We start from the raw sequence: 18291 nt of genomic DNA on the forward strand, positions 1-18291 counted from the left end.
CCCGCAAAGCGACATTGTAGGGGGGCAGCGGGGTCTTGCCGGGGGATTGAGGGGGGGGGGTGTGCGTGTGGGTCCCAGCGGCTCTGGGCAGCGGCGTCTGGCTCCCCCCTTGTGTAAGGGCCGTCGTGCAAGGGACAGGCCCCTCGTGCAAGCTCTGCCCCCCGCCAGCTCAGAAACAAGAGCCAAGTGGGGTGGAGGGTTGGGGGAGGCACATGGGGGGTGGGAGGGGGCTCTTGCACGAGGGTGGCTCACCCCGAAGGCTCTTGCAGGAGGCCCTCACACAAGGCTCTTGCACAAGGGCGGCTCCTGCACAAGACTCAGGCACAAAGTCCTCGCACAAGGCTCTTGTAGACAGGTGGCTCTCACACAAGGATGGCTCTGGCACGAGGCTCTGGCACGAGGATGGCTCTCGCACAAGGCTCTTGCACGAGGGCAGCTCTTGCACACGTTTTGGGCGCAAGGTCCTTGCACGAGGCTCTTGTACAGGGTCAGCTCTTGCACAATGGTGGCTCTGGCATGAGACTTGTGCACGAGATCCACACAAGGCTCTTGTACACAGGTGGCTCCCTCACGAGGCTCTCCCACAAGGGCAGCTCTCGCATGAGGCCCTCGCACGCGGATGGCTCTGGCACAAGGCTCTTGCACAAGGGTAGCTCTTGCATGAGACCCATGCACAGGGGCCTTCCCACGAGGCTCTTGCACAGGAGTGGCTCTTGCAAAACTTCTTCGCGCAAGGCTGTTGCATGGGGCCAGCTCTCACACAAGGCTCGTGCACAAGGTCCTCGCACAAGGCTCGTGAATGAGGCCAGCTCTTCCACAAGGCTCTGGCAAAAGGGAGGCTCTCACATGAGGATGGCTCTCGCACAAGGTCCTTGCACAAAGGAAGCTCCCACATGAGACCCTTGCACAAGGATGGCTCTCGTGCGAGGCTCTCGCACAAGGTCCTTGTACAAAGGAAGCTCTTACACGAGGCTCTCGCACAAGGGCAGCTCTGGCATGAAGCTGGCGCTCGCACAAGGCTCTTGCACGAGTGCATCTCCAGAGCTCTGGGGGTGCACAGGACAGAGCAGTAGAAAGGGGGGTCCCCGGGGGTGGGGGCGCTGCCCCGGTGGTCCCAGATTTGGGGGGGGGGGGGGAGGGGGCTCCCCAGGGCCCCCTCAAAAGGGCATTTTCAGCCCAGCACCAAGTGGGGGGATGGGCCCCCCCGAGGGGGCCAGACCGAGGTAGGAGGGGGGGCCCTAGGAGGCCCCATGGCAGGATTGGGGGACGCCCTGTGAGGGGGTCCATGGGGACCCCCCAAAGTGAGGGTTTGGGGGGTCCCCTATGGGGCAGGATTTGGGGGGATTGAGGGGTCCCAAACTGGGGGGCCGGGGGCTCTGGGAGGTCCTCAGAGCTGGGGGGCGGGGGGAGATCCAGGTGGGTCCCCGGGTGAGGCTCTGGGGGCGCTCCCATGAATGGGGGGGGAACCAGCTTGGTGGGAGGGATGTCCCCCACAGCGGGGGGTCAAAGCCCCCAAGGACAGGGGGCTGGTGGAGGGGGGGCGTCAAGGGGGAGGGATCAATGGAGGGAGGGGGGAGGCTCAGGCCAGGGGGGAGGACACTGGGGACACCCCAGGGTCTGTGGGAGACATCATGGCTTTTTGTGCCCGCCCATAACTGGGGACATGGATTTGGGGGGGGCCCACTGAGTGACAGGTTGGGGGCCCCCCAACTTGTGGGCTGCATTGCAAGGGGGCTGGTTTTTTGGGGGTCCCCCATTGGGTATCAGGGGGGTGTTTCGGCCCCCTCTTCCTCCCTGGGTTTTGTGTGTATGTGTGTGTTTTGGGGTCCCCATCAAGGTGGGGAGGAGTACGTAGTTTTGGGGGGGGGGCCTTCCACATGTGCCCCCCCCTCCTCAGTTGCTCCCCAGACGTGCACCCTGGGGGGGGCCTCCCAGGCGCCCCTCGGTCTTCTCCTGCAGGGGCTTCAGGGGGGGGCCTGGGGGGGCCCCCAGTATGGCCAGGCCATCAGCCATCAGCGCTGGGAGGGGAGGACACATATTATTGGGGTCACCTCCCCTTACACCCCCCCCAAGCTCCCTTGGGGGTGCCCCTCCCCTCATTTTGGGGACCCTCCACATTCTCCCCTCAAGCTTGGGCTCCCCCTTTCTGGTTGTGTGTGTCCCCCCCCCCATTTCACCCCTGTTAGCAGGCCCCTCCTATTTTTGCCCCCTCCCCCCCCCCCCCCCGTTGTGGGGGTCTCCCCAGGTTCCACCCCCTCCCCAGGTACTGGGTCCCTCATTATTAGATTACACCTCCATTATCAGGGTCCCCCCCCCATTATCGGCTCCCCCCCGCTAGGGGCCCCCCCTCTCACCAAGGGGCTGCTCCTGCCCCAGGGGGGAGCTCAGTCCTGGGTGGTCCTCCCCACTCAGCAGCAACCCCTGCGGGGGACACGGGGGGGGGCGTGGGGACACGGGGAGGGGGACATAGGGACAGGGCACCCTGCCCCCCTCCCACCTGCCCCACCCCCCGCCCCCCATGCTGTTCCCTCTCCCTGTTCCCTTGTCCCCACGGTCTCCCCCCACCCACCCCCCCTCACCTCCCCCGTGTGTCCCCACAGCCCCCAACCCCCCGTCCCCGTGTGTCCTCCCCCTGCCCCCCCCGCCCCCCTGTGCCCCTGCCCCCTCCTCCCACACCCGTGGCCCCTCGTGTCCCCATATCTGTGTCCCCCCCGGTGCCCCCACACCATGTCCCCCCTGTGTGTGTGTCCCCTCCCCGTATCCCCCCCCCTCCGCCCTTAACCCCCTTCCCCGTGTCCCCCCGTACCAGGCCAAGGGGGGGCAGCAGGTGGGGGTCGAGCTCGGGGCGCTTCAGGGGGGCCCCCACGTCCTCCCCGCTCGGCTCCCGCGCCCTGCGTGGCACCGTCACACGCCACGCCCACGCCACGCCCACCCGCGCCACGCCCACCCGCGCCACGCCCCCACCGGCCCTCTCCACCAGCCCTACCCAGCAAACAAGCCCCGCCCCTGCCCCTTAGCCCCGCCCCTAACACGCTCCACCCCGGTAAGCCCCCCCCAAAGCCCCTCCCCTAAAAGCCCCTCCCACCAAGCCCTTCCCCGCCACGCCCCTCCCCGACAAGCCCCTCCCCTAAGCAGCCCCCACCAATCCCCGCCCCAATCCGCCCCTGCCCCGGTAGGCCCCGCCCCCTGTCCCCGCCCCTCCCGCGCGGCGGCCCCGCCCACCTCTTCCTAGCGGGGCGGGGCGCCAGGGCGGGGCCGAGGGCGGGGTCGCTGCCCCAGCGCGGGAGGGCGGGGCCGGGCCGGGAGGGGGCGGAGCCGCGTCCGGGGAAGCTGCGGGCGCGGGGCCGAGGGGGCGGGGCCGCGGCCGAGGGGGCGGGGCCGGGTGGGCGCGGGCCCCTCCCCCGCGGCGCCTCGGCCCCGCCCAGCTGGAAGTCGCCGTCCATGGGGATGTAGGGGGCCAGCATGGCCAGGTCCAGGGGCGACGCCTGGGGGGACAGGGACGGGGGGACAGGGTCACCCCCCCGGCATGGCCAGGTCCAGGGGGGACATCTGGGGGGACAGGGTCACACACTCCCCCGACACGGCCAGGTCCAGGGTGGGGCCAAGGGGACAGGGGGACAGGAGGAAGTCCCCTCCAGCCCCCCCATACCTGCAGGGCTGTGCGGGGCCCCGGGCTTCCCGCGAAGAGCTTCTGCACCTCGAACAGCAGCTTGTCCCCGGGGGGCTGGGGGCGAGGGGGGCACAGCCATGGACCCCCGGGACCCCCCCCAAGTTGCCCCCCCCCGAAGCCAAACTGCCCCCCCATTTTCTTTCAGGATGCCCCTCCATCCTGGCTATGAACTCCCAGGGCCAACCCCAGACCCCCAGGGCCTCTCCCCAGCCTTGCCAAGGACCCCCCCAGCCTCCCCCACAGCTTGGGAAGGACCCCCCATGTTCCCCCAGGGCCCCCCATTTTCCCCAAGGCCTGGCTGGGACCTCCAAATATCTTCCAGCACCCCCCCTCTGCCCCAGGGTGCCCTCACCCCCCCCCCCCCAGCCTGGCTGGGAACCCCCCAAAAGCCCCCAGGCCAGACTCACCGGGGAGGGGCTGCGGGGGCGACGCTGGGGGGGCGCCGGGGGGGGGTCGAAGATGGGGGCGAGGAGACGGGCGAGTTCGGGGGAGCAGAAGCGCCGGGGGTCCCGCTGCAGCACCGCCTCAGGGACATGGGATGGGCGCAGGAATGCCAGCACCCGTGGGCCCCCCACCCCTGCCCACAGTGTCACATGGGGCAGGGGACCCAAGGGACCCCCCCAAGCCTCCACCCCTGCCCACAGTGTCACATGGGGCCCCCAGGAACCCCCTCAGCACCCCCAGACCCCTCACCCCTGCCACATCATCCCACGGGGTGGGGGACCCCCCAGAACCCCTCTGGGATCCCCAGGGACCCCCTGGAGCCCCATGGCTGCCCCCACACCCCCCCAAAGTCCCACCCCCACTCCCCCTAGGCCCCCATGCACCAAGCCCCGGTGCCCCCCATGATCCTCTCCCAGTGCTCCCAGTAACCCCATCACCTCCCAAACCCCCCCTTCCAGTGCTCCCAGTACCCTCATCACTTCCAATCGCCCCCCGCCAGGTGTTCCCAGTACCCCCGTCACCTCCCAGTGCGTGTGTCCCCCACCAAGTGCCCCCAGTACCTCCATCACCTCCCAGTGCCCCCCCAACAAGTGCCCCCAGTATCCCCATCACCCTCCCAGTGCCCCCACGCCCCCTCCCAGTGCTCCCAAGTGCCACAACTGGTGCCCACCGAGGCTGAGGTTGAGGACGGCATCGGGGGTGTCGGGGCTGGGAGTGGGGGGGGGGCAGGCGGCGCCCCTCCCTTCGGCGTTGGGTCTGCTCCAGCGACAGCACCACCCCCCGCTGCTCCACACGGCTGGGGGGGGGGGTCAGCCCCCGCAGGATGGGGACCCCACGGGGCAGCGACCCCCCCAAAATGGGCTGCAGAGTACTGGGTTTGGGGTGGCCCCCCTTCCAGCACTGGGTACGAGGTCTGAGATTTGGGGTGATGCCCCCCCCCCCCCCCCAGGCACTGAGTACAGGGTCAAATTTGGGGTGCAGCCCCTCCGCAAGCACTGAGTAAGGGGGTCTGAGATTTGGGGTGCTGGCCCACCTCCAAGCACTGAGTACAGGGTCAGATTTGGGGTGCTGCCCCCCCCCCCGCAGGCACTGGGTATGGGGTCTGAGATTTGGGGTATTCCCCCCCCCCCCCCCCCCCCAGGCACTGGGTATGGGGTCTGAGATTTGGGGTGCTGCCCCCCCCTCCCCCCATCACCACTTATGCGGCACCAGCGCCCCACTGGCACCCAACACTGCGCAGAGGGCCCGTCCCCTGTGTCCCCCCCCTTACGTCTCCCCCCCCGTGCCCCCCACCTGAGGACGAAGGTGAGGCAGACGATGCCCTCGGGCTGGGCGCTGCGGCTGTTGGCGATGACGGTGGCCTGGGTCTGCGCCCACAGGAACCCCCCGCCGCTTGGCCAGGAACCGGTACTGGCTCGTCACTGCCTGGCCCTTGCTCAGCACTGGGGGGGCCACCACCCCACAGGTGACCCGGGGGGGTCAGGGTGCCTGGGGCAGGGTGCCCCAGGGGGATATTGAGGTGCTCAGGGGTGCCAGGGGGGATCTTGGGGTGTCCCAGGGGGGATATTGGGGTGCCCATGGGTACCCAGAGGGGATGTTGGGGTGCCCAGGGAGGATATTGGGGTGCCCAGGGGTGCCAAGGGGGATGTTGGGGTGCCCCAGGGAGGATGTTGGAGTGCCCATGGGTACCCAGAGGGGATGTTGGGGTGCCCCAGGGGGGAATATTGGGGTGCCCAGGGGGGTTATTGGGATGCACAGAGGTGGCCAGGGGATGCTAGGGGGGAATAATGGGGTGCCCAGAGGCGATGTTGGGGTGATCCAAGGCAATGCTGGGCTTCCCAGGGGCACCAAGGTTTCTTGGGGTGCACAGGGGGGGATATCTGGGTGTCCAGAGGGAATGTTGGAGTGCCCATGGGTGTCCAGGAGGTGCTGGGGGGGAATTCTGGGGTTCCCAGGGGAATATTAGGATGCTCAGGGGGGATGTTGGGGTGCTCTAGGGGGTTGTTGGGGGTCCCAGGACAATGTTGGGGTGCAGGGGGGGTGCTGGGGTTCCCAGGATGATGTTTGGGTTCCAGGTGGTGCTGGGATTCCTAGGGTGATATAGGGGTGCAGGGGGTGCTGTTGGGGTGCGGGGAGGATGTTGGGGTTCCTAGGATGATGTTGAGGTTCCCTGGAGGATGTTGGGATTTCCAGGGGGTTGTTGGGGTTCCCAGGGCGATATTGGGGTGCAGGGGGATGCTGGGATTCCCAGGGGGGATGTTGGGGTTCACAGGGTGATACTGGGATTCCCATGGGCATGTTTGGGTTCCTAGGTGATGCTGGGGCTTCCAGGGCGATATTGGGGTGCAGGGCTGCTGTTGGGGTGCAGGGAGGATGCTGGGGTTCCCAGAAGGATGTTGGGGTTCCCAGGTGGTGTTGAGGTTCCCAAGGGGTTCTTGGGGTGCAGGAGGGATGCTAGGGTTTCCAGGGGTTGTTGGGGTTCCCGGGAGGGTGTTGGGGTGCCAGGGAGGTGTTTTGGGGAGCACTCACGGGTGTGCACACTCCTGCTGAGGGTGTCGGAGTCGAGGGCGTGGACGTACTCGTAGAGGGAGCAGCCGAGCAGCTCCTCGGGGGTGTACCCCGCCACCTCCCCAATCCTGCGCACCCCCAAAACAGCTGAGGCCCCCCGAGGGACGTTGGGGTGCCCGAGGGGGATGTTGGGGTGCACCCTGCCAACTTCCCTCATCCTGAGCACCCTGACTGAGCCAGGCCCTCGCGGCTCCACGAGGGGCTCCCCCCCACCCCAGCTGCAGGGAGGGTGCCGTGGGGGGGGGGGGGGTTATGTAAGGGGGGGGGTCCCTTAAGGGGGGTTCTGGGGTTCTGGGATGCCCCCAGGAGGCTCCTGGGTGGCCCTTATGGGGTGGAGAGGCCCCAAGAGAGTCCTGGGTGGGCTCTTTGGGTCCTGGGGGCGAGCCCTCAGGGTGCTGATGGGTCTTGGGGGGTGGGGGGGGGAGGTCTAAAGGGATCGAGGTGGTGGGAGTCTGGGGGGGGATTGGGGTGCTGGGGAGGTGGGGGGGTTAGTATGCCAGTGCTCTGGGCATTTTTGGGGTGCCAGAAACATGGGGTCAGAGGGGGATCGGGGGGGGGAGGGTTTGGGGTGCTGGGGGCCTGGGCAGGGGGGCAGGATGCTGGGGGTCTGGGCATCTTGGGGGGTGGGGTTGGGGGGCTGAGGAGTGTTCAAGGCTGGGGATGTGGGTGGGTTTTGGGGTGCCGGGGCCCGGAGGGTGGGGAGTTTTTGTGTTTTGGGGTGCTAAGGCTCAGAGGGTGGCACGGCTGGGTGGGTTTTGGGGTGCTGGGGCCCAGGAGGGTGCCAGGTTCGGGGGTTGTTGGGTTTTGGGGTGCTGGGGGGGAGGGTGCCAGGTTTCGGGGGGTGGAGCATGTTTTGGGGTGCTGGGGGGCCCCCACCTGTCATCGCAGTAGGTGAACTTCATGTCCATGGAGTGGCGGGTGAGGACGGTGCCGGAGCCCAGGGGGGTCTCGATGGCCCCCGGGTGGGGGATGGCCTCGCAGATCAGCACCAGGCAGCGCAGGGGAGGGTCGCCCCCCCCGGCCCCCGCGTACGACCGCATGTGCCCCGCGCAGTGCAGCACCTGAGGGGGGGGGATATCGCAGTGGGGACGGGGACGGGGGGGTACCAGGACCCCCAGAGCCCCCTACAGATCCCATCCCCTCCTGGTGCTGTGTCCCCATGCGTGTCCCTTCATGCCCCCCCGTCACTGTGTCCCCAGATATCACTCTGTCCCCCCCATTGCCCTGTCCCCCCCTCTGTCCCATGTCCCCCATGTACCCCTGTCACACCCATGTCCTCCCCGCCCCCCCCCAAGTCTCCTCATCCCCATGTCCCCCCGCCTCCCCCCATGTCCCCATGTTCTCATGCCCCCTCTCGTGTCGCCATATCCCCCCACATCCCTCATGTCCCCCCATGTCCCCATATGCGCCCCCATGTCCTTCCCCCATATTCCCCTCATATTCCCCCATGTCCCCCCACGTCCTCACATCCCTCCATGTCCCCCCACACCCTCAATGTCCCCGTGTTCCCCATCCCCCCCATGTCCCCACATCTTCCCCCCTGTACCCCATATCCTCCCACACACACCCCCGTGTCTCCACCTCCCTCCACGTCCCCATACCTCCCCACATCGCCCCATGTTCTCTCACATCCCCCCACATCCCCCCCCCGTCTCCATGTCCCCCCACCTTCCAGGAGGCTGCCTTGAGGTTGAGGCAGCGCCCGCGCCCCGTCAGGGTGCTCTTCATCCGCAGGGAGAAGCTGCGCCCTGAGCGCTCCCCCCGCCGCCGCGGCACCGCTGGGGGGGCAGGGTCAGGGGGGACTAAGGGGGGACTGGGGAGTCCGGGGGGGGGGGGTGGTGGTGTGTGTCCCAGGGGAGACCCAGAGCTGCTGGGGTCCCAGGGGTATTTGGGGGGAATCCTAGGGGTGCTGGGGCTCGTTGGAAGGTGCTGCGGGGTGGGGACAGGGGTATTTGGGGGGGTTCCACAGGAGACCCAGGGCTGCTGGGGGGGAGGGGGGCAGGGGTGTTTGGGGGAGCCCAGAGGTGCTGGGGGGGTGACTGGAGGGGTCCCAGGGGTGTTTGGGGATGTCCTAGAAGAGACTCAAGGCTGCCGGGGGCAGGGAGGCAGAGTAGTTTGGGGGGTCCCCAGGGGTGCTGGGAGGAGGGGGCAGGTTTGTTTGGTGGGGTCCCACAGGAGACCCAGGCTGCTGGGGGGGGGAATCCCAGGGGTGTTTGAGGTGGGTTCTAGGGGTGCTGGGGTTGCTGGATGAAGCTGAAGAGGGGTCCCAGGGGTGTCTGGGGCGGGGCGGTGGTGCTGGGTGGGCACGGGGGGGGTCCCAGAGGTGTTTGGGGGGGTCCCAGGGATGCTGAAGGGGGGTCCCGGGGGTCTCACCCTGCCGGGGGCTGAGCACGTCCTGCAGCTCCTCGTGGTCACAGGGGTGCACGAAGTCAAAGACGCTGTGGCCGATCAGCTCCAGCTGCAGGGGGTGACGGTGGGGGGGTGTGTGTGTGTGTGGTGCGTGTTGCATGCCTCGCACAAGCACCCTTGCACAAACACCCTTGCACAAACACCCATGCACAAGCACCCTGCAATAAGCTCCCTTGCATGAGGACCCTCCCACGGGACCTCACACAGCCTCGCACGAGCACCCTGGCACGAGTACATTGGCACCAGCACCCTGTCAGGCTGTACCCAAGTAGCTGCCTGTCGTCATCGTCCCCCTAGGGTGTGTGTCCCCTTCATGGATGCTCCCCCCCATGGTGTCTGTGTCTCCTCAGTGCCTCCTCCTCCTCACCTGGCTGAGCCCCAGGAGCCGGTTGACGTTCTCGGAGAGGAAGATCATGTCCCCGGCCTCGCTCAGCACCATCACGAACCCGCTCAGCGCCTTCAGGTAGCACCCGTCCACCTCCTCTGCTGCCGCTGCCCAGGCACCTGGGGGGGCCGGGGGGCTCAGGGGGCTGGGGGAGCTCAGGGGGACCCCAAGGCGCTCTGGGGATCCCCAGGGAGCTGAGGGTGCTCAGGGGGACTGTGGGTGCTCTGGGGGTCCCCAGGGGGCTGGGGGGGCCGGGGGGGGAGTATGGGTTCTCTTGGGGTCTGAGGTGGTTGGAGGATTGCAGAGCTCAGAGGGTCCCAAGGGCGCCTCAGGGGTGCGAGGGTCTGGGTTTCCAGGAGGTCCCCTAGGTGCCTAGGAGGTTCCATGGGTGCCTGGGGGTCCCTGGAGGTTCCATGGATGTTTGGGGATCTCAGGAGGTCCCATGTTTCCCCAGGGGTCCCTAGGAGGTCCCATGGATGCCTGGGGGTGCGAGGAGGCCCCAAGAGGTTCCATGGTTCCCCAGGTGTCCCTGGAGGCCCTATGGTTGTTTGGGGCTCCCCAGAGGTTGCAGGAGGTTTCATGTTTCCCCAAGGGTCCCAGAAAATCCCATGGGTGTTCGGGGGACCCTGGAGGCCCCACGGGTACCTGGGGTCCCAGGAGATCCCATGGGTGTTTGGGGGTCCCAGGAAATCCCAAGGAGGTCCCGTGTTTCCCCAAGGTTCCCAGCAGATCCCATGGACGCTTGGGGGCCCCTGGAGGTCCCATGGTTCCCCAGGAAGTCCCCTGGGTGTTTGGTGGCCCCTGGAGGCGCCTCAGGGATGCTGGGAGGGAAGGGCAGGAGAAGGGGGGCGCTCACCAGCAGCGAGGAGGCGGTGGACCCGCAGGTAGCTGATGGTGAGGCGCATGATGGAGGCCTTGTCCAGGTGGGCGCTGACGCCACGAGCGAAGGGCAGGGTGTGCGCCAGCTGGTAGAAGACCTCGGTCTCCCTGCTGCGCCGGCACCGCGCCGCATCCCGCGAGCGCTCCTTCCGCAGCTCCGGCGTCGACCTGCCAGCACCCGCACTGCACCCACTGCACCCACACTGCACCCCGGGCATCCCCACTGCACCCGCACTGCATCCCCACTGCACCCCCATTGCACACTGGGCACCCCCACTGAACCCGCACTGCACTCACTGCACCCCCACTGCACCCCGTACACCCCACACTGAACCCGGACTGCACCCCATGCACCCCCACTGCACCCTGGGCACCCACACTGAACCCCCACTGCACTCACCACACCCCCACTGCACCCCGGACACCCCCCTGAACCCCCACTGCACCCCATGCACCCCCACTGCACCCACTGCACCCCGGGCACCCCCCCTGAACCCACACTGCACCCCATGCACCCCCACTGCACCCCGTACACCCCACACTGAACCCGGACTTCACCCCATGCACCCCCACTGCACCCCGGGCACCCCCACTGAACCTGCACTGCACTCACTGGACCCCCACTGCACCCTGGGCACCCACACTGAACCCCGGGCACCCACACTGCACCCCATGCACCCCATGCACCCCCACTGCACCCCGGGCACCCCCACTGCACCCCCACTGCACTCACCACACCCCCACTGCACCCTGTACACCCACACTGAACCCGCACTGCACCCCATGCACCCCCACTGCACCCCAGACACCCCCCCTGAACCCCCACTGCACCCCATGCACCCCCACTGCACCCCGTACACCCCACACTGAACCCGGACTTCACCCCATGCACCCCCACTGCACCCACTGCACCCCGGGCACCCCCACTGAACCTGCACTGCACTCACTGGACCCCCACTGCACCCTGGGCACCCACACTGAACCCTGGGCACCCACACTGAACCCCCACTGCACCCCATGCACCCCATGCACCCCCACTGCACCCCGGGCACCCCCACTGCACTCACCACACCCCCACTGCACCCTGTACACCCACACTGAACCCGCACTGCACCCCATGCACCCCCACTGCACCCCGTACACCCCACACTGAACCCGGACTTCACCCTATGCACCCCCACTGCACCCACTGCACCCCGGGCACCCCCCCTGAACCTGCACTGCACTCACTGGACCCCCACTGCACCCTGGGCACCCACACTGAACCCCGGGCACCCACACTGAACCCCCACTGCACCCCATGCACCCCCACTGCACCCTGGGCACCCACACTGAACCCCCACTGCACCCCATGCACCCCCACTGCACCCTGGGCACCCACACTGAACCCCCACTGCACCCACTGCATCCCTGGGCACCCCCACTGAACCCACACTGCACCCCATGCACCCACACTGCACCCTGGGCACCCACACTGCACTCACCACACCCCCACTGCACCCTGTACACCCACACTGAACCCACACTGCACCCCATGCACCCCCACTGCACCCACTGCACCCCGGGCACCCCCCCTGAACCCACACTGCACCCACTGCACCCCCACTGCATCCCTGGGCACCCCTCCTGAACCCGCACTGCACCCCCACTGCACCCTCATTGCACCCCCACTGCTCTCACACTGTACCCCCACTGCACCCCCGCAGGCATCTGCAGCCCCAGCACTGCCACGGTGAGCTCAAGGACACCGGCACAGGGACGTGGGGACACCATCACTGGGGGCACGGGGACACCCCATGACACCAACAGCTTCCCCGGGGCACAGGGGGGCTGGGACATGGGGGACAGCGCGTCCATGTGTGTGTGTGTTCATGTGTCCCCCTGTGTGTCCTGCGTCCGTGTGTGTGTATATCCACGTCTGTGCGTCCATGTCTGCATGTGTTCCCGTGTGTGTCCGTGTATATCCACGTCCGTGTGCCCATGTCTGCCTGTGTTCCCATGTGTGTCCATGTCTGTGTATGTGTCCCCACACGTGTCCCTGTGTCCATATGTTCCCATGTGTCCATGTCCGTGTTCCTGTCTGTGTCCATCTGTCCCCAGGTGTATCCATCTGCCCGTGTTTGTCTGTCTGTCCACGTTCTTGCGTGTCCCTCTGTCCGTGTGTATCCATGTGTGTCCATCTGCACCCATGTCCCCATGTGGCTCAATGTGCCCATGTGTGTCCGTGCATGTCTGTGTGTCCGTGTGTCCATGTGTGTCTGTGTGTCCATGTTCCCATGTGTCTGTGTGTCCCCATGTGTCTGTATGTCCATGTGTAAGCTTGCATCCATGTGTCCCCATGCATGTCTGTGTGTGTATGTCCATGTGTTCATGTTCCCATGTGTCTGTGTGTCCCCATGTGTGTGCGTGTCCGTGTTCCCACGTGTTCTTGTGTCCCCATGCGTCCATGTGTCCGTGTGCGTGTTCATGTGTCCATGTTCCTGTGTGTCCATGTGTGTCTGTGTGTCCATGTGTGTGTCCGTGGGTCCTGGTGCATGTCTGTGTCCATGTTCCTGTGTGTCCATGTTCCTGTGTGCCCTCATGCATGTAAGTGTGTCTCCATGCATGTCAGTGTGTCCTCGTGCATGTCTGTGTTCCCGTGTGTCCTGTGTGTCCACGTGTCCCAGTGTGTATTGGTGTGTCTGTGTGTGTGTTCCTGTGTGTCTGTGTGTCCTGGTGTGTGTTGGTGTATCTGTGTGTGTGTTCCTGTGTGTTCCAGTGTGTGTTGGTGTGTCCGTGTTCCTGTGTGTCCGTGTGTCCTGGTGCGTGTTGGTGTGTCTGTGTGCGGGTCTGTGTGTCCATGTTCCTGTGTGTCCGTGTATCCCGGTGTGTGTCCGTGTGTCCGTGTGCATGTCGGTGTGTCTGTGTGCATGTCGGTGTGTCCGTGTGTCTCGGTGTGTGTCGGTGTGTCCGTGTCCGTGTGTCCGTGTGTCCTGGTGTGTGTCGGTGTGTCCGAGTGCGTGTCGGTGTGTCTGTGTGCGGGTCCGTGTGTCCCGGTGTGTGTCGGTGTGTCTGTGTGCGTGTCAGTGTGTCTGTGTGCGGGTCCGTGTGTCCGTGTGTCCGTGTGCGTGCAGCCCCGCGTGTGCCGGGTACGTGCCGGCAGCTGGGACGGGCTGTTCCTGTCCCTGGCGCGGTGCCCGGGGGCCGCGGCCGGGGGACACGGGAGGGGGGGACGGGACACCCACCAACAGGGTGGGGCCATGCTAATGCATGCAAATGTATGCAAATGGGGGGCCAGCCTGCACGAGCATTGGCAGCTTCACTCAGGACGGGCTAGCCTTTCTCCCTGGGCCCCCCCTCCCTCCCCGTGGAGGCACTGGAGGAACTGGGGGAATCAGGCACTAAATGGGACCAGAACAGGGCACTAACTGGGTGTTTGCTGGGACCAGCACCGGGCTCTAAATGGGACCAGCACCAGGCTCTGACTGGAACCGGTACCTGGTCAGGTTGGGGGGGGGTGGGATGTCCTGGACACCTGGGTCCTGTCCCGTCGATGGGGGTGGTTACACGGGGGGGGGAAAGATGACACCCTGGGTGCCTGGGTCCCTTTCAGCCCCCCTGGGGGGTACAAGGACCCGCTGAGGCTGGGGAGGGGACCCAGGCATCTGGGTGCAGAGGGGCAGCAGGCGGGGGGGGGGGGTGTGTAGGGGGGGCAATGGACATCCCTGGCCACGTCACGCCAAGGGCACATGTGATGTACACACATGTGCACGTGGGCCCCCCCAGGGGTGAGCGGCACCGTGGGTCCTCACGCACACGTCTGCATCAGTGGGGCAGGGGGCTCCTTGTCCTCACACACGCGTGTGCATCGGCATCACGTCACGGCCCCCCCCCCCGCCGGCTCAGGCTGGCACATGGCTCGCACGAGGATGCACGAGGACACGCCCAGCTTTGCACGGACACTCGCGATGTGCGAGGACACCCGTCAGCGCCTGCAGGTTGTCACCCCTCCTCAGTGGGTGCCACACGGACCCCCCCCCTCACAGGGGGGTCCCACCTCCCTCCAGGACTCCCCACACCCACCAGTGTCCGAATCCTGTCCCTCTCCTCCCTGGGACCCCCTGCTTGAGGGGCCCAATCCTGCCCTAATGCTCTGGGACCCCTCCCTGGGCAGCCACGGGACACATCCTGCCTCCTCCAGGAGTCACCTGGCCCGCTCCTGTCCCCCCCATCCCGTCCCCAAGGGTGCACACCCTCCCCAGGGGGTCACATCCTGCCCCCCGCCTCCAGAATCCCGGCCCAGGATCCCCCTCAGGGGTCGGATCATGACCCCCTCCGCCAGGGGCCGGACCCTGGGAGCCCCCCCAGGGGTCGGATCCTGACTCCACCTGGGAAGCGGACCCCGGGAGCTCCCCCGGGGGGGGTCGAATCCTGGCCTCCCCCCCAGGACCCTGGCCCGGGACCCACACCAGGGGGCCCGATCCTGATACCCCTCTGGGGACCGAACCCTGGGTTCCCCACGGGGGTCTGATGCTGACACCCTCGGGACCCTCTCCCGGGGGCTGTATCCTGACCAACCCCGGGGACCGAACCATGGGACCCCCCCCCCCCAGGGGCCGGATCCTGACACCCCCCCCCCCCAAGAGACCCTTCTCCTCAGAGGTCGGATCCTGCCCCACCCCCGGCCCCCCCCGCCCCGCCCATGCCCCGGGGGCCCGATCCTGCCCCGTACCTCGCCCCGGGCCGCCCGTCCATGGCTGCCGCCGCCACCGCCCTCTGCGCGCCCGCACCCACCGCGCCGAGCCCCCTCCCCGGGCACGCCCCCTCCCCGGACACGCCCCCCGACCACGCCCCCGACCACGCCCCTCGGGCCGCCGGCCAAAGCCCCCAGCCCCGGCCACGCCCCCCCCTTTAGCCCCGCCCCTGGACCGCGGCCAAAGCCCCCCAGCCAGGGTCCCCAGGCCCCGCCCACCACCCCCGGCCCCTCCCTATTGGCTCCCGGTCCCATGGGGTCCCACCCCCATCCCCCCCTAAGCTCCGCCCCCTGGGCAGCCGGCCAGGGGCCCCGCCACCTCTAGGCCCCGCCCCTTTGGCACCCGGCCAGGCCCCGCCCCGGCCGGCCTCACCCCCGCCCACTCCGTATCCTGCCGCCGTGGCCGTGCCGCGGCCCCGCCCCCTTCCCGACGCCCCGCCCCTCTTTTTTCCCGCCCCGCCCCTCATCCCCCCGCGCATGCGCATTGGCTGCGGGCCGCCCGCCGCGGCGCCGTGACCCGGAAGTGGAGCTGCGGACGCGCCGTGACCCGGAAGCGGGACGTGCGGGCGGTGCGCGCGAGTGGAGACGCGGGACCGGATCGGAGTCGCCATGTGAGGGGGGCGGGGGGGACGGGACGGGGGGTTGGGGGGGCGGGGTCAGTAGGAAGAGGAGGCCAGGCCGCGTCCCGTCCCATTCCTGCTGCCTTCGCGCTGCCCTCGGGCCCCGGTTCGTCGCCCCCAAGGCCGCGCCTGGAGGCTCCCGGGCCCCCCCCGTTATCTCTTGTGATCCCTTGCCCCCGGTTCCTCGTCCCCGGGCACCCCTTGTTCCCCGTCCCGCTGTCCCCTGCCACTCCTGCTACTCCTAGATCCCTGTCCCTAGTGCCCCCTGCCAGCCCCTCTTCCCCATCCTGGTGTCCCCTGCCACCCCTCTGGTGTCCTCTGCCCCCCTCCAGTGTCCCCTGCCACCCCCAGTGTCCCCTGCCCCCCCGTCTTCCCCATCCTGGTGTCCCCTGCCACCCCCAGTGTCCCCTGTCAACCCTCTTCCCCATCCTGGTGTCCCCTGCCACCCCCTCTTCCCCATCCTGGTGTCCCCTGCCACCCCCAGTGTCCCCTGCCACCCCCTCTTCCCCATCCTGGTGTCCCCTGCCACCCCCAGTGTCCCCTGCCAACCCTCTTCCCCATCCTGGTGTCCCCTGCCACCCCCAGTGTCCCCTGCCACCCCCTCTTCCCCATCCTGGTGTCCTCTGCCCCCTCCCCCTCAGCCCCCCATTGCCCCAGGCACCCTCAGCCCCAGTGTCCCCATTTTCCTCCCTTGCGGTGTCCCCACGATGTCCCCTGCTGTCCCCACAGGAGCCTGCTGAACAAGCCCAAGAGTGAGATGACGCCGGAGGAGCTGCAGAAGCGGGAGGAGGAGGAGTTCAACACGGGGCCGCTCTCTGTGCTCACCCAGTCTGTCAAGAACAACACCCAGGTCCTCATCAACTGCCGCAACAACAAGAAGCTCCTGGGGCGCGTCAAGGCCTTCGACAGGTCTGCACCATTGTCCCCAAGGTGTCCCCAGGGGGGGTCCTTGGTGTCCTGCGGGGTCACCTTGGCATGACCTGGGGCATCTTGTTGGGCCTGAGGGTTCCACGGTCCTCCTCTCCTTTATCCTTGGGTTTTATGATGTCCCCCTGGGTCACCCCAGGTCCCCCTGGGTCACTCCAGGGTCCCCCCCCCCAGTCTCCATTGTCCCCCTGGGTCACTTCAGGATCCCCTCATGGTTCCAGTGTCCCCATGGATCACCCAAGTCTCCCCCAACAGTCCCCAATGTCCCCCAAGGGTCACTCCAGGGTCCCCCCACAGCTCCCTCTGGTCCAACTTGATCCCCTCAGGCCCCCCCCCAGATTTCCCCTGGTCTCACTCACATGCCCTGCCTCGTGTCCCCCTGCTCCCCCAACCCCTTTGTGTCCCCTCAGGGGAGGCACAGCCCCTCCCCCAGCCTGGGGTGCACACCCCCCATGTGTCCATGTCCGACCCCCCACCACAGGCACTGCAACATGGTGCTGGAGAACGTGAAGGAGATGTGGACGGAGGTGCCCAAGAGCGGGAAGGGCAAGAAGAAGTCCAAGCCGGTGAACAAGGACCGCTACATCTCCAAGATGTTCCTGCGCGGGGACTCCGTCATTGTCGTCCTGCGCAACCCCCTCATCGCCGGGAAGTAGGGGAACCCCCCCAGATCCCCTGGGACTCCCCCCTGCCCTGACAACCCTTGGGGGTGCCCAGCCGGGCTCCCTTGGCATCGTCTTGAGCCTCTGCACGCTGCCCTGGGGCTGGGGACCCTCAGGCCCCCCCCCCAGCCATGCACACCCCCCAGGGACCCCCTCCCTGTCCTGCCCCCATCCCCAGGTGGTGTTTTGGCGGGAGGGGCTGAGCCCCCCTGGGGCAAGCAGAACTGGGGGTGTCATGTGTGCCCCCACCCAGGCACTGTGCTCACCCCCCCTCGCGGGCAATAAAGCTGGTTTGTTACTACCTGGTGTCCCCCTCTGCGGCTGCCCCCCTGGGCTGATCGAACCCCCCCCGGGCTGATCGACCCCCCCGGGCTGATCGACCCCCCCCGGGGGCTGATTGAACCCCCCTGGGCTGATCGAACCTCCCCAGGCCAGTCCCCACCCTGGCCCAATTGAACCCCCCGCCCAGCCCAGTCCCCTCCCCAGGTCCATTGAACACCTGCAGCCCAGTTTCCCCCCCCTCCAGCATCAGTCAAAGACCCCCCCCCCAACCTGATTGAACCCTCCCCAGGTACATTACACCCCCCATGGCCCAAGACACCCCCTCCCCCGCCCAGCCTGATCAAATTCCCCCCGGCCAGATCCACACCAGGTCGATCTGCCCCCAGCTTGGGCCCAGTTGACACCCCTGACCCCCCCCCAGGTCCATTGAAACCCCCCCCTCGGCTCGATCCGGCCCCCATCCCCCCCGTCCCGGGCTGATCCCCCCCCCCCCGATCCGGCTCCTCTTTGCCTCGGCGCGGGAAAGCGGGTGAGGATGGGCGGGGCGAAATCTAGCCCCGCCCCCCCTAGAGCCCGCGCCGCGAGCTCCGCCGCCGCCTTATGCCATTGGCTCCGCGTAGGCCACGCCCCCCTCCCCCCGCGGCGGAGGCGGCCAATCAGAGGAGGCACCGCGAGGCGCTCTGCCTGTTTACACAGGCCACGCCCCCGTGCGC

The 18291-nt window shown here is 67.6% G+C and overlaps 2 protein-coding genes across 2 annotated transcripts; one reads left to right on the forward strand and one right to left on the reverse strand.

Annotated features, from left to right (window-relative positions):
* Positions 1-1893: 1893 nt before the first annotated feature.
* HIF3A (hypoxia inducible factor 3 subunit alpha) lies at positions 1894-15089 on the reverse strand. Its single transcript, XM_074167324.1, is given in 17 exon segments — positions 1894-2018; positions 2355-2421; positions 2807-2891; positions 3223-3485; positions 3650-3724; positions 4078-4247; positions 4785-4839; positions 4841-4910; positions 5408-5502; positions 5504-5556; positions 6644-6750; positions 7559-7743; positions 8351-8460; positions 9056-9140; positions 9459-9595; positions 10333-10523; positions 15067-15089. Coding segments are annotated over 17 exon segments (1896 nt in total).
* A 553-nt stretch (positions 15090-15642) lies between these two features.
* On the forward strand, positions 15643-17596 carry SNRPD2 (small nuclear ribonucleoprotein D2 polypeptide). Its single transcript, XM_074167325.1, has 3 exons — positions 15643-15698; positions 16437-16616; positions 17116-17596. Coding segments are annotated over exons 1-3 (357 nt in total). The 5' UTR covers positions 15643-15696; the 3' UTR covers positions 17291-17596.
* Positions 17597-18291: the final 695 nt, after the last annotated feature.

Source organism: Numenius arquata, unplaced genomic scaffold, assembly GCF_964106895.1.
Source record: "Numenius arquata unplaced genomic scaffold, bNumArq3.hap1.1 HAP1_SCAFFOLD_1402, whole genome shotgun sequence".
NCBI lineage: Eukaryota > Metazoa > Chordata > Aves > Charadriiformes > Scolopacidae > Numenius > Numenius arquata.